This window comes from Gavialis gangeticus, unplaced genomic scaffold, assembly GCF_001723915.1.
Source record: "Gavialis gangeticus isolate Ggan-Ray unplaced genomic scaffold, GavGan_comp1, whole genome shotgun sequence".
Taxonomy (NCBI): Eukaryota; Metazoa; Chordata; order Crocodylia; family Gavialidae; genus Gavialis; species Gavialis gangeticus.
In genome coordinates this window covers 55944435-55958913 of record NW_017729029.1, presented here as the reverse complement: position 1 = coordinate 55958913, position 14479 = coordinate 55944435, and the positions used below count along the sequence as shown (strand labels likewise).

General features: G+C 45.7%; 2 protein-coding genes across 5 annotated transcripts in view; one reads left to right on the top strand and one right to left on the bottom strand.

Moving 5' to 3' along the window:
- Positions 1-6463, top strand: part of MTMR1 (myotubularin related protein 1) — a 54047-nt gene extending 47584 nt beyond the window's left edge. For all 4 annotated transcript variants that reach the window (XM_019521642.1, XM_019521640.1, XM_019521641.1 and 1 more), the window contains one exon: positions 2290-6463. In XM_019521642.1, coding sequence (XP_019377187.1) covers positions 2290-2454 — 165 coding nt within the window. In that variant the 3' untranslated portion in view covers positions 2455-6463. The remainder of the gene's footprint in view (positions 1-2289) is intronic.
- A 5196-nt stretch (positions 6464-11659) lies between these two features.
- The window catches only part of CD99L2 (CD99 molecule like 2), a 28105-nt gene continuing 25285 nt past the window's right edge, over positions 11660-14479 (bottom strand). Inside the window, exons 11-12 of the mRNA XM_019521638.1 lie at positions 12318-12383; positions 11660-11836 (exon numbers count right to left, since the gene is read on the bottom strand). Of these exons, the coding sequence (XP_019377183.1) occupies positions 11769-11836; positions 12318-12383 (134 nt within the window). The 3' untranslated portion in view covers positions 11660-11768. The remainder of the gene's footprint in view (positions 11837-12317; positions 12384-14479) is intronic.

Genomic DNA, 14479 nt, shown 5'->3' with positions numbered 1-14479 from the left:
AGGAGTCATGGAGGGGCCCAGGATTCCTCTCCATGTTTCCATTCCTCCCTCTTGAGAAGCAGGCTGAAAGGTAGAAAGCTTTGTCTGCTGCCACCACTGTTAGGTGACTGTGGTTATGTCATCAACTTGATTTCTCTAACCAGAACATAAGGGGAGATTTTATGTGGAGACTGCACGTTTGTGCTGTGAGAATAGATATCTAGACCCGATATGATTGCCTGCTTTTGCATCTCCTTCTTGCTTCTGCTCCCTGCAGCAGTGGCATCCTCCTGTTCCTTGCAAAGCTCTGACCATTCCTGTCCCTCTTAGCCTGAGCACCTAGAGCCTGGAAAGAGAACCCAGCTCACACATATGCCAGTGCAAGCATTATTTCTAGATTACCGGGCCACACTTCTCTCCAAAGGCTGCTTATTTATAAGAGGGGACACTGACCTAGTCTTTTTGCACTGATGTATGTAACAGTAGGGGCATAACTTTACAGAATTAGCTCTAAGTAATTACGCAGGGAAGATACGAGTAGAAATCTGAGCAATGATCAGAAATACCTAGCAATGGGCCTTTGGGAAATTACACATGAAGTCTGTGTCTTTGTCACCGCAGATGACTTCTTTTTTCATTCTCCTCCCCAAAGGTACAGCAAGCTCTGCAGTCTTGTTCTGTCTGCGTGGTTTTTCCAGAGCTCTGTGTTTTAAATGTAGGGTTTGATATGCAGCCTTGGGTTTGTCTCCATCCAGCACTGTTAAGTGAAAGTTGTTTGTCTTCTGAAGATTGAATTTGCTGCAGTAATTCTCTTAAAATGAAAATGTTATAGTGACAAAATCCCTCCATATTTTGGAAATAAGTGACACAACAAGCTTAAGGGAGGGTCCACAGGTATCAAGTAACATCTTCGTACCAGTGGAATCACAGATTTCATAGACATTAGGGCTGGAAGGGACCTTGGAAGATCATTGAGTCCAGCCCCCCGCCCATCGAGAATCACTTATGCTGTGCTGCTTTCCAGTTTTACTTATAAAAATATTATATGCATTCTGGTGTCATTCAGGAAACTCTGCTTTGCTTTGTTTTATACCACCACAATATAACTCTAACATAGCTTACATTTAAAAATAGTTATTGCCAAATACATCTTTCTGAAAACACTCAGTAAAAGTTCTGCATAAATGGCTCACCTTTTTTTCCCTTCCCCGCTTGATGGAATTGAATTCATGAGTTTGCAAAGAACTTAATGTATTAAGTCCTTCTCCATAGTTTTATTATTGATATATCGCCATAAGTCTGTATGCTGCAATGATGTATGTGAAGCGACAAGGAACCGTACAATTTACATTGTAAAAATAATGCATATTTACAGTATAATGCAATGTGTGCTACAACGTATATAGCCACCCTTTGCGAGGTTTAGGTACAGCATACATTTATTATGCTTGCTGTAAGTGGCATCCAACGTTTCTCATTATAAGACCCTCTTCAGCTGATTATCGCTTTACCAAACTTTGACTCTTGACTAAAGCATTCCATACCAGGTAATTCACACCTCAGATTGAGAGTGTCTGGAAAACTTCAGCCAAATGAGGCTAGGGAAAAATTGTTTTGCTCATAGTAAAATATCTTTTTTTTTCTGGAAAATCTTTGCCGGCCAGTGCTTTGGGCCAGGCTTGATATTTGGAGATGGGCAGGAAGGAGAAGGAGGAGCCGTCTTTGAGTTAGGGATATGGCTTTTAGCACCCTATGGAAATCTGGCCAAATCTGGCCAAGTGTTAAACTGCAGTTTGCAGACACCTGGTGACGACTGCCTAGATTTTCGCAGGTTAGTGCCTTTGCAGTGGGCAGGTACCTGATACGGGGTCATGAGAACTGAGAATCCAGCTCTTCTGGATGGGGTCGGGGAGGTGCCTCTTCTGTGCACGGCAGCTGTCTGGAGGCTCCCGGAGGAGGAGGAGATCTCAGACAAAGGCCATTTGGGTTAAACTGGATACAACTCACCCTTCTAGTCAGCCAGGTCCAGGGCAAAGGAAGGAATTCACATTGGTAAAAATGACTAAAAGCACTGTGTAAGAGGACCTTGCCCTCCCTCCCTTTTTGGTATTTCACAGCATCAGACTAGTCCCTTGCAGCTCAGTTGTGATGGGGAAGGTGTGAATTCAGAACTGGTCACTGTCAGTAGTGAGGCAGTGAAATTTGAGAGATTCAGAGCTTGCGTGTCGCTGAGGAAAATGGGAGATGCATTACCTGGGGCACTAAGTAATTACTGTGGTAAGAATTGCTTTCTCTCCTTTGAACACCCAGGTGCCAATTCATCAGAATCTGAAGGAGCTACTTGCCATCAGAGGTGAGCTGCAGAAGAAGCTGGAAGAGCTGCAGCGGGAAGCGGCTACTCGATCCATTTCTTCGTCCTCGGATAGAGGATCCTCCCCATCTCACTCCGCCACGCCTGTGCACACCTCTGTCTGACATGTGACAAGAGCCACGGGAAGCAACTCACACCAGGTATACTGAGAGAGGGTGCAGTGTGTTTCCCTTCCTTGAGGACTGAGCGGCTTAAAATTGCTACGATCTACATGCCTTACTTTGTCTGTTTGCTGTTATGAGGCCAAAAAGAGCTTCAGTAGCTGCGATGGTATTTTCTTATGTTGGCAGTTCCTGTGCGTCTGTTTTGACATCTCTAGTTAAATCACCAATTGTAGAATTTACTTTATTTTGAGCAACCAACAATTTAACCATCTTAAAAAGGAACCCATCTGTCAGGCAAATAATGCAAGAGGCTTTTTGCTATCTTGGGTACAGTGGCTGGTTGAGAAAACCAACTGAAATGCCATGTGACACTTGCGCTTAATCAGAACATTGTGATGTGTGTTGTTGTGAATGGGAACTCTCTATTTAACTCCGTACATATATTTTTTTTATACAGAGCAACTGTTATTCTTGGGGACGTGGTTGGGTAATTGATGCACTTTGAAACTGATTTTAAATTAGATATTTTCCAGTGCAGCCAGTTTTACATTTTGAGTAAATATGTCATTTAAAATAAATGGTTATGAAGATAGCAGGATTTGCCAGCTATTGCACACTTATTGGTACTTGTATTGCTGTAATATATTTGGTGAAGCATGGATTTTAGATTTTTTAATGCCTTTTTTTACAAGTTTGAATGAGGTCTTCTGATTAGTTTATTGCTCGGTTTCACTGTCAAGTGAGGTGTAAGCTTATTCATGTCAGTGTCTTGTGCGAAGTACCGTTAGTTTTCTAGTAACGGCAGTGTTTTGGATTAGACTGGCACTGAACTGTGTAAAGTCCACAGCTTCGCATTTTCTTAAGTGTTAAACATGTACACACACAATCCTCCGTGTGTGTGTGTGTGTGTGTGTGTATGCAATGCTAAGCACATGTACACACACTCTCAGTTTTTTATATTTTATGTGTTCAGAAAAATGGTTCCTGCCTCTCCAGATATTTTGGAAGATATTAACCTGTAACAACTTTGTTTGACAGATTTTAAATCACTTGATCTTAGTTGGTTTCCTTGAAATAACCTGTTGGCTTTTGTGATGCTGCCAACAGTTTTGTCGAAGCGAATAAGCAAAACCGGTTTCAATCAGTTATCCATATTTTTATATAAAATATTTATTACTCATTTTGTTTCTGTCTACCTGTCAGCCACCTTGATTAAAGCTTTATTTGATCAACGCTATTGGTGATAGCCAGCCTTCTTAAAAATTACTAATGTGTCCTTTTTTTGGAAAGGACAGAAGTAAGCATGCCTGGAATTTCCCCTTCCATCAGACCAACCTTGCATAAGAAACTCCTCCTTTAGGCATTTAAGATCATGTAGCTCCACTTGTCGACCTGCTGGCCTTGAGCTGTGTAAATCAAGTTCTGCTGGCAGAAATTAACCCTGGGTCTAAAGAAAGGATTGGCTGTGATTCTTACCTCACATTGACTGCCTCCGAGTACTGCATATCTGGACAAAATAAGCTGCGGTGCCACACAATTTCCCCCCGATTTTCTGCACTTGCACGTTTGTATAGCTAATGTATAATGCATACTACTGCGCACGCCTCCTGCTAGTGTGAACAGCAGCAGCGGAAGTGCTGTAATCATTAAGTTTACTCTACACGATGCATGATACTGCCGTATGTCCTTTTGACTTGTATGGTACTTGCATTTTTAAAGTGGTTCGGCTTAAGATGGTCTGACATGCCACATCCTTTAATCGAAGTCAGGCTTTTTTATAAAAAAGACGAAGTGTGCTTTTTATATAAAAGTGATTCTACAAGACAATACTAGCAATCAGTTTTATATGGCCAGCATACGTTGGGCTGGTAGTGAATTCAAATCTTTAATACCTCAAATGTAGCAAGGCATTTTAATGATCTACTATTTAGAGATGAATGTTTCTAAAACACAGCCTAAGAAAGGAGTTTGCAATTTGTTCTATATTGGAGCTAGTAATCATGAAAGTTTTTTGCTCTGTAATTTATTGGCCAAGGAGTGCTTGGGATCAACAGAGCCATTCTGAGATATTAAAACAAACGCTCAGAGTGAGAATCTCTGGATTCATTTTTATATAGAAAAGCATTGCTCGTTCCTCCAGGTAACCTGTTTGTGTCATAGGTTTTCAACATGCCTGAGAGATCCTTCCATTATTTCATGGGGGTACCTGAGGAGGCCTCCTAATAACATGATGGGCATAACGAGCACAGTGGATTTCACTGTCTCGTCTTAACTTGGTAGTTTCTTGTCTCTTAGTTAAAGTGTGGCTCTGCTCTGAAAAAGTGACAGCAACATGATTTCTTCTCACTTGCTCTGCTTGCTGTGGGTATTCAACATTTTAGCATAATGACTATGGTAAAATTAATGACTGTTACTACGACTTATTCCTATTAATGCTGCAGAAGCAGCACAGGTCTGTGAGAGGGAGCAGAATTCTCTTCTAAATGGGGTATCATCAACAGAATTGGCCACTTCTGCTCCAGTTGGTAGACCTCATCTCTGCTGCTGCAACTAAAATCTCCCGAAGGCAAGGGGAGTGTGGGTGGACAGCAGGCAGGCAGCAACTCGTGCTTCAAGGGATGTGAGTGGGGTAACAGTCCTACTCCAGCGTCCCACCAGGCTCTGGTAAACCCCCTATGGGGCAGCGTCGGCAGCATGGAGTTCACGCTGCCGTTGGTCACGTTTTAGAGCTGAGCTGCATTTTTCACGTGTTTGTTCCTCCCCCAAGCTCTTTGTTTTGTAAAGAAACCAGAAGGTTTGGGGAGGCTGGGCAGGGGCTGACCCCACCGCTCCCTCCTCCAGTCTTCCGGCCACAGAATTAAAAGCTGATACGATAAATGTTTGGCTTTGCTTTTTTTCTTGAATGTAAGGGGATTTATTCCCAGGCTACATTTAATAATACAGAGGTAGCTGGCACTGATGTCTGAAAATGAATGGTCAGATGCTTGTTCAGTCCACAAACTCAGTCTTGTAAGGGATGTGCCTGAGAGAACAGGGAAAGCACCTGTGCAAGTCCCCATGAGTCTGATGGGAGACAAACCTCTATATTGTAAAAAAGAAAAAAGGTGCACACCTATTTGTGCGTCAACCTTGAAGCACAATGCATGTTGCAGGGGACTGTCGGGTATCGGAAGAGATAAAAATCCAATCCTGCGCGTGTCCAAAAACAGTGCCAGTGAAGTGGATTTAAAACTGAGCCGTGACCTAGCAAAGGACAGAGTGAGGGTTGCGGGGATGATTCTCCCAGCACATTTTCAGTCTTCAATTTTCATCCCTAACTGCAGATTTCAAGCTGCTTGTTCTTTTCAGCAAATGCAGAATGTCCTCTTACATGGGAGAGGAGTTGTTGAAGTAAGCTGAATGGGTGTCTTTTATGTAGGAGGGTCCGAGGCACACCCCACTCCACTCTTCCTACTTACTTGAAACACACAAAGAAAACAGCACCAAAGTGTCCTTGTGTAAGCCACTCTGTTTTATTCCTTGTTTTCCAGTTGTAGTTAGCAGTCAAACCGTTTTTCCCCATAATCCTTATGCACTTTAGCAAAACGAGCTTGCCTTTTCATAGCATAATACACAACCTTCGTTTGGTAGAGCTCAGTTTTACATCACTGAACTGTGTATGCCTTGCTTTTCAATGAAAAGTTACTGCTTTAAATTAAATGATTTCATCTTAATCTAGCTAATTCCACTCATACTGTTTCTGAACCTTGTTTTGTTGCAGATGCGTGTTTATTGGCCAAGGCTGCCTCTCCATTTGAATTCAATTTTTCATAGTTTTAAATGATTCTCAAAGACTAATTCCACTTTTGCCACAACAAAAGTAGTTAACAATGACAATGCGAGAATGGTAGCGGTTCTCTGTTGGTTGCAGGAAAATGTCTGTTTGCATGAAGCCTCCATAAGTATGGTAGAAAGTGTGAAATCTGAAGAACATCCCAGTTCTGTGGCTTGAAAAGCAGTTTTGTAAAAGGAACACTGCAAGTAGCTGACATTATATATACATCAAGCCCAAGCTTCAGCTACCTGGAGCCATGTGGGTTCTTATAAGGCATCTATTTTGTATATCGAACATTCAAAACTGGATTTTATTTTGGTAACAGTGGCCTTGGGGACCTACAGACAGGGTGATGAGTGCAGTTGTACTGCACAGGTGACATCCACGTGTCCTGGAGGGCCTTTGCTGTATTTTTGGCTTAACTCAACAATGATTCATTTTACTCAGTGCTGAACTAGGCTACCAATTTTTTCTGTAGTTGCATCCGATTTATAACATGGACAAATGGCACGTTTACACTGGTGTAGCTTACATCAGAGCTATATGCCAGTGTAAATGACATCCCGATCTGAAGTATGCAGATTAGCAGCTATCCCAAGTAGCTCTTCAGAGCAGGCATTATATGGTGCCCTGCTATTCAGCGACAGGAGCAGCCTGTTTGCTGTGTGTGAATGGCTACCCTGGGATAAACAACAGATGGATGACATCTATATCTGTATTGTTTTACCCCTAGTTTTTCCTTTGGGTTTGAGCCCTAAAGCAGATTCGAATATGGGCAGTCTTTGACTTGCGTTTTGAGTTACAACGTTTCACACTTACAACATTTATAAATTGACACCCTGTTTCAACTTCCTGACGTCAGTTTCGACTTTACAACACTTGATCTGACGCGACGCCAGCGAACAAGTTCGCCGTGTCGCTCATCTCCCTGGAGAACATCTCTCCAAACTGCCTTGGACACTTTCTTTAAGAAAGCAGACAAGAACTCCAGAAAAACCTGTAGCCAGGACTCCTGAGAAGACTTCAGCCAAGAACCCTTCAAAAAGCCCAGCAAAGTCGCCTCAAAGAAGTCCTTCCAAACCAATATGATTGCTATTTACAATATAAATACATTAATGTAACTATATTTGATTGAGTACAACATTCTGGGGTATTTTTGGTGAAAACAGGGTATCAGGCCTTGGTTCAGGAACCAATCCACCATTTATAACATTGTTTCTTATGAGAAAATCAATTTCAAGTTATAACGTTTTGACTTGACGCGGTTTTCAGGAACCAATTGCGTCGTAAGTCTGAGGACTGCCTATAATACCAGTGTAATTTTTCTCTCTGCTCCACTTTTACGCTGGCATAAAGGCAAATCACACCAGTGTAAACCTGTTGTATGTCCAGGCTTCAACAGCTTTCTATTTTTTGGGGTATACTTTAAAGATGAGATGTGCTGAGACCTGCATGCAGCTTCAGCACAAGGCTCTCTTTAAGGTGTGAATCGCTAATTATAGAGGTCGGTAATGGGGAATGAAACAGCCTCCTGACTTTCTGAAGCATTAAGAACCACATCACTTGTATTGCTACTGAGAACCTGCAACTGAATCTTCCTAATGAACACATTGCCAAAAGTATTTTGGGTGCTGTACAGAAAAAACAAGCTCCAGGGGTGAAGGACAGGGAAACGAAATGCAGCCACAAGCCACGTGATGGAGTTTCACTTTGATATATGGCACTTGCTTTTAGTCTCTCTCATTTTTTTTTTCCCACCAAATGCTTTGAAGAGTCGACTTGGTTTGTTTTCTATAACACAACATCAGTCAATAGTTTCCTTTTATAAACCTCCTTTTCCAGGACTCCAAATTATACCATTGTAAACTCTGAAAAGGTGTTTCCTTTTGCTGTGCATATGCATTTTGGCTTATACTATACCTACAAATTACATTAAGGCATAACTATTTACCAAAATCATAGAAAAGGCTGTGGGGAAAGAAGCAGCTTCAGTTCAATTTACATGTGGTGTGAAACTGCTTTAAAAAGAAAAAAAAAAGTGTGATTCACAAATACTGCTTATGCTTCTTAAATGCTCAAGTTTAACACTTTTCCGACCAAGGGTTAAGTGTTCTGTTCTCAAGGAAGCAATCCTCAGCACTCCACTGCACTGTCCATTGTACAGACCATGAATGTACAGTGCAGTAATAGAAAAACAACAAGAAATGACAATCTATACCTACAGAAACATTCTGTCATCAGCCAAAAAGAAATAAATACGGAATAATGTTCACTCAATCTACCCAGAGAAGAAGACTCCTAGCGTCCTACCAGTGTCATACAGTAACAGTTATCTCCAACATTTATCTAACAAAGGTCTATACTATAGCTTTCAAATGTGCTTGGCTAGGAAAGAATGGATTCCACCACTTGAAAATGTATAGCGATACGAATTCAGCTGTGTGGTGGCTTCATTAGCATCTGGGTTTCCCTACGTGCTCTTCACAATTCTACAAACCACATTTCCTCCTTCATAAAAAACCTACTCAAGAATAAGCAAGTGCGTAAGTCTTGTCTATTTTCCCTGCTTCGGGTCCAGAGAAGCCAGTAGTTAACCGAGAGCTTTGGAAGCAGCTTATATGTTTTGTTTTGTAATCCAAACATATCCGTAAAACAATGTGCTTCTACTTTTGAAAGCTAGCGTAAGGCTTTTAAAATGCAAGTGTCAAGAAGAGCATAAAGAATTGTACAGCTGCTGCAAAACATTGAAAAAGTTACTAGGAAATTGCCTTTCAATTAAAATTGTTACACAAAATATTTGTATACTTATACAAATACCTATAGGTGAGGCCCTGGGTTAAGCTCCTTCACGAAAGCTGGGTATTTGTACTTCAAACTGAGCTAGACACGTTTATCCAGAGAGCTGCTGTTTCATGGCTACACGATGTGTTTTTGCAAAACATTACAAAAAGTACACGCTTCCTGCTCCGCTATGAACACTCAGCATCTTTTCCGTACCTCACAACAGCAGAATGGTTTTTCCCCACCTTGCACTTCAATGTATCTGTTCCTCATTCAGCTACTGCTGAACAACACTGGAGAGTGGCAGTATCCACAGCGCAGCAGCAATAGAAGGGGTGTAAGAACTGCTAAACTGCTACTAGATATCCAAGAGCAGAATCTGTCCTTTGTTACCCTGCATTAAATGAGAACTGCCCCACCAGATCGGAGCCCAGCAGCAGGGTCGTGCCTGCCAACAGCTGCTGAACACTGGATGTTCCCAGCAGCCGTGGAAATATCTGGGTGTTTAATCCTGTCAAGCTCTTGACTTTTACCTTGCTGGAGTGAGTTTCACAGCTTAATTTGTATACATTCTTTAAAGCTTATTCCCTTGCCCTTTCTGAAGTCAAGTTGCTCTGGGGTAGGGTTACCGTATGTCCAGGTTTTCTTGGACATTTCCTCTTTTGGACCCTACAATTTCTGCCCGGGCAGTTCTGTGAAATATGAACCTATGTCTCAGATTTTACTCTGCTCTGCTGATTGGGGGGGAGGGAGCAATTGGAGGCAGCAGGCGCGTGTGCGTCGGCACGTGCACACACGTGGCTGGTGCACATGTGGGAACATCCCTGGCAGCCTGAAGGACGCGTACCCCCGGAGGCTGGGGGGGCACAGCGACTGCTCACAGGCAGGGGCATAGCGGCGGCAAGTGGGGAGCTCCGGCAGGTGGCCTCGGCAGTGGGGGATGGAGGGTGGTGAGTGCCAGAGGTCAGTGACCATCTGCAGACACCACCGGTAGCGTCTAGCGGGGATTGGCAACTGCCCACGGACACCACCAGTGGTGTCGGCAGTGAGTGCGGGGAGGGGGTGGTGGCGAGTGGTGACCACCAGCCGTGTCAGCAGCGCTTCTGTCTGGGGTGCACATGCACCTGTGTGCACCCTCCACGCATCGCCGATGCCTGGCAGCTGGATGCAGGTAAGTCTGTGGCGGGGCTGGGGCTGAAGGGCCAGGGCTTGGGGACTGTCCAGGGGAGCGTGTGGAGGGGAGGGGTGTACAAGGGGGTGGGTGCCTGCTGGTGCTGGGGGAAGCTGTCTGGCACCAAAGCTGTGGCAGGGCAGTGGGAGTGGGAGGCAGACACCTGCCCCTCCAGCAAGGGAAGAGGGCCCTTCAGGGGCAGTGGGGAGCTCCATAGCTGGGACGGCGGCACCAGGGCCAGTGCCTTTGCTTGCAGGGCCAGGCCAGCTGGGAGATGCTGCCCAGGAGGATGTGGCCAGGCCACCTGGTGCAGCATGGGAGCCCCAGCTTGGGGCAAGGGGGTGCCACAGGCCTCTCCTCTTCCCTCCTGCCCGTGCCGGGGCCAGACTCACCCTGATGCCACCTGCACAAATCTGTTGCCCCACTGGGACAGGCAGCTGGGCTAGGGGAGCAGGGGCCTGCAGGTCAGGAGTAAGGGGCACCAGCAGGGATGGGGGGACTGAGGGTACCAGCATGGCCTGGGGGAGAGGGAGGGACTGTGGGTTGGGAGTGAGGGGCACTGGCAGGGCCAGGGGTCTGCATGTCAAGTCAGGGACAGCAGCTGGGATGGGGGGCTGCGGGTTGGGAGTGAGGGGCACTGGCAAGGCCAGGGGCTGTGGGTTGGGAGTGAAGTATCCCCTGACAGGCAGCCTTTTTGGAACTGGAAATATGGTAACCCTACTCTGGGGTAACTAAGATCTGAATCTGTCTTTAGCCCACACAAACATGAACGGATTTCACTTCAGCACAGTGGCACTGCAGAAGTTTTGTTTTCGGCACAGTTGAACTTGTGACTTTTGGCTCCATTCTGATCTCAGGCGCAAGTACGTGTTATGTCACCTGCCAAAATCCAGCCCTGCAGCTTATTGCCGAACAATCTCCTGAAATCCGGGTCCTTTGGGGTGTTTGACTTCAGTGAGAACAGAGGTGCTCAACTCCCTCCCAGCCCTAAATGAGGATCTACTCATAGGCACTTTATTTTTAGGTGTAGCTACTCTAAGGACCAAAATCTACCTTCAATGCACACGCAACTTCCACGATGGCCTCTGGAAGCTGTATGCTCATTGCTGGTGGCAGAGTTTGGCTGGAAGTGATTTATAAAGGTTCTTGGATGGTTTGCTTTGGATCGTTATTCACAGGCACTTTATTGTCCTCGCACCTGTAAGTTCCTCCTCTTTGAAAAAGCCATTATTCCCAGCTGTTTATCCCCAAATGAAAGTCCTAAATTTAGCCTGGCACACTATTGAAGCACCATGTTTGTTTTGCGTGCAACATGAAATCAATCCTACAGCACCAAATGGATGTAAACACACACCTCTGTACAAAAAATAAACATCTACTGCCGTTCTAACCCGAGCGCCTACAGCAAGAAGCCAGTTTCAGACTAAATACACATTAAATAGCTGTGGATCCAAATTAAATTTAAAAAAAAGAAGCTAAATTACAAGCCTGTGAAATGTCTGTATGTTTTTACTGCTGACTGATTCTTTTCCAGCCCCAGGTCATGCTTTAGATCTTCGCGTTGTCTTGTTTGGGTGGTGGTTCTGCTGACTGTGTTTCTAGGACTGAATATTTAACTGGGAGGAGAAAAAAACCCAGAATCATCACAAATCCAACAGCATGTAAAAGTAATGCAATGCGAGTGAGCTGGGCCGGGCGTGAGCATGTGGTCTGTGGCTCTTGGAAAGTAATTTCATCACGCCGTGCTTTCCCCAGTTCTGATGGGGATGATGCTTTCCTTTTGTTCTTTGCTTTCAGCTCTGTGGCTGCAAAGCACGATGGTATGCATGGGCACTATTAGTAACCCTATTGTTTATAAGAGCAGGTCCTATGTTTCCAGGTCTTTCCCCGCTATGCAGTGAGGAACCAAATGCTTCGGTGCTGCGTCTCTTAGCACGCTAAATGGTTTCTCATAGGAGAAGGATGCTCTGGGAGCTGGGTAAGCCTTGAGTGAGGTGTGCACAGCAGGCATGTGAGAGGGCATAGAGCAGCCACTGTTAAGGGGGCTGCATTGTTAAGCAGCCAGGAGGTTTATGAGGGGTCCTAACGAATTCTTACCTTGAGGTTCTTCACTTACGACTGCCTCCATGTTCTCTCCTTTCACGTACTCTGCGTTAAGCCCCTCTGAAAAGCAATGATGTAAAGAGAATCAGCTGGGCAGCACAAAGCGAAGCCTCTGCAAAAATCCAGGTATGCAGCTTTTTTTTTTTTTTTTTTGCCAAGAGTTACAAAGCCATCTGCTGCAGCTCACCTGTGTTAGCAATAGAGTAGATGGGATTTGGGAAACCTGCATGTAACATGGTGCTCTACAAACAGGTTTACTCCTGGAGAGTAAAGCCCCTATGCGTCTCTGTTTAGAAGGCCCAACTTCTCACTTTTTTTTTTTTCCCTAGCTGACCTGCTGGGAAAGATGCTGCAACTCAGTGAGGCTGAGAGGAAGCAGCTAATTAAAACTCCTTGGATAAGGTGCGACTGTTAAATGGGAGTTACCCTCCCTGGGCAGCTTCTAAACAGAGATATAGTATTACGTTTCAGCGCAAACTGCATTACGCAGTTGTCTTATCAAAGCATGGGCGTAAGCATGTCACAGCAGGCCTGTGTTTGTGCAGCAAATCAGAATGGGGCTGGGGTTGTGAAGCCTGTTAGTCCAAAAAATTAAACGCAGAGCCATGTTCAAAGTTTGCAGGAGGTACAGTTAAATCTGGAGCTGGGGAACTGCAGCTGAGAGTCACTCTCTGTATCGGCAGCATGGCATGCTAGGCTGGGGGTGGGGGGGCTGGCAACCACTGTCACAAACAGAAGTTGAGCTCCCTAGCAATAAGCCAGTGAAACTCCATTGACAGCAGCGGTGCTGAGTCCAAGCTTGTGTTTCTGGCCCTCTATCCTTCACAGCTGCCCTTTCCCACGGTGCTGCAGATCCTACAATCCCTTCGTGTCCCATGGATGTCTGGGCTGCATCCCCATCAAACAGCAAGCCAGTTGTCTCCCCAAATGTCCCCCAGCAAAAGGGACACTCACAGGCACCCGTTCCCTAGGTGCAGCCAAACGTCTGTCCAGGTACGTGCATTTGTCTGTGCACACAGCATGGGCTTCTGCTGCTGACAGCCGAGCTATCAGCTGTTCCTTGAATTCAGCTCATCAGTAGGAAGGAGGCATTTGAGTGCATTGTACTTCCATGGTGCCCGATGTCTCAAGCCAGACAGCTGACTGTCTTGCTGCTGGGTGCTTAACTACATAAGGATTTTTCCTCAGCACTAAGAGGAGCTCTGCCAAAATACTACTGGAGCTGAAACGGGACTCTCAAGCTGCATGGCCCATACAGAGGGGGGGGCGGCGCATGGCCATGGAAGTCACCATGCCCAGCATGCTGACCTGGGGTGTGTGCATGGGGCAGAGCTGGCAGGGGGAGAACTGAAGGCTGAAGCGGGAAAGCGGAAGTTGTCTTTACCTTGCCCCTCTGCAGCTTTGGAGGATAAGGGAGGAGACTTACCACGGAGCAGAACTCGTACGGCAAGTGATGCTACAGTGAGCAGAGCCCTGCCCGCAATACAGCCTTTCCAGGAGTCTGCAACCCATCACAGCTGCTGCCATTTATTCATCGTTAGCACTTCGCACAGGCTGACAGCAGCTTCTGACACTGCTCATTAATAGTAGGCAGGCTCTTCTACCCCTGCCTAGGATACCAGCTTGCCAGCCCTCTTGCCAGGACCCTATGATGGGCCCAACATGTGCCAGAAGGTGAGGAGGCAGCACAAGTGGGGTGGGTACAGGGGTGTGTCATGGAAAAGTTACCTCCCCCACTCCCCATGAGGGCTTGCACACTACCTTTTGTACTTGGCGGCACACGGGGTCAGAGCTGGTAGAACAAGTATCTTGAGAGCAAAAGAGGCTGCCTGTACCAGTCACTGGATAAAAAGCAGACCCAGGCCAGGATGGGGCCTGGAAGTCTGGGCTCCCTCACCTGAGCGTTGCCTACAGCCCGTGGGCTGGGGGAGCTCTCCTGAGCGGTGGGAGATGAAGGTTTAAGTCAGGCTGACATCTGAGACAGGTGCTCTAATGACTGTAATGGGGACAGGGAAGGTGGCAGCGTGTGTTCAAAGACAGGGATCCCAGCTTGAGATAAGAAAGGAGAGAGCTAGGGACTGAGGACAGCTGAGGTCTTGAGCAGCAGCAGCCTGGTGTGAAGGGCCCTATTGGAGCCACCCTTCACCCCAACATTT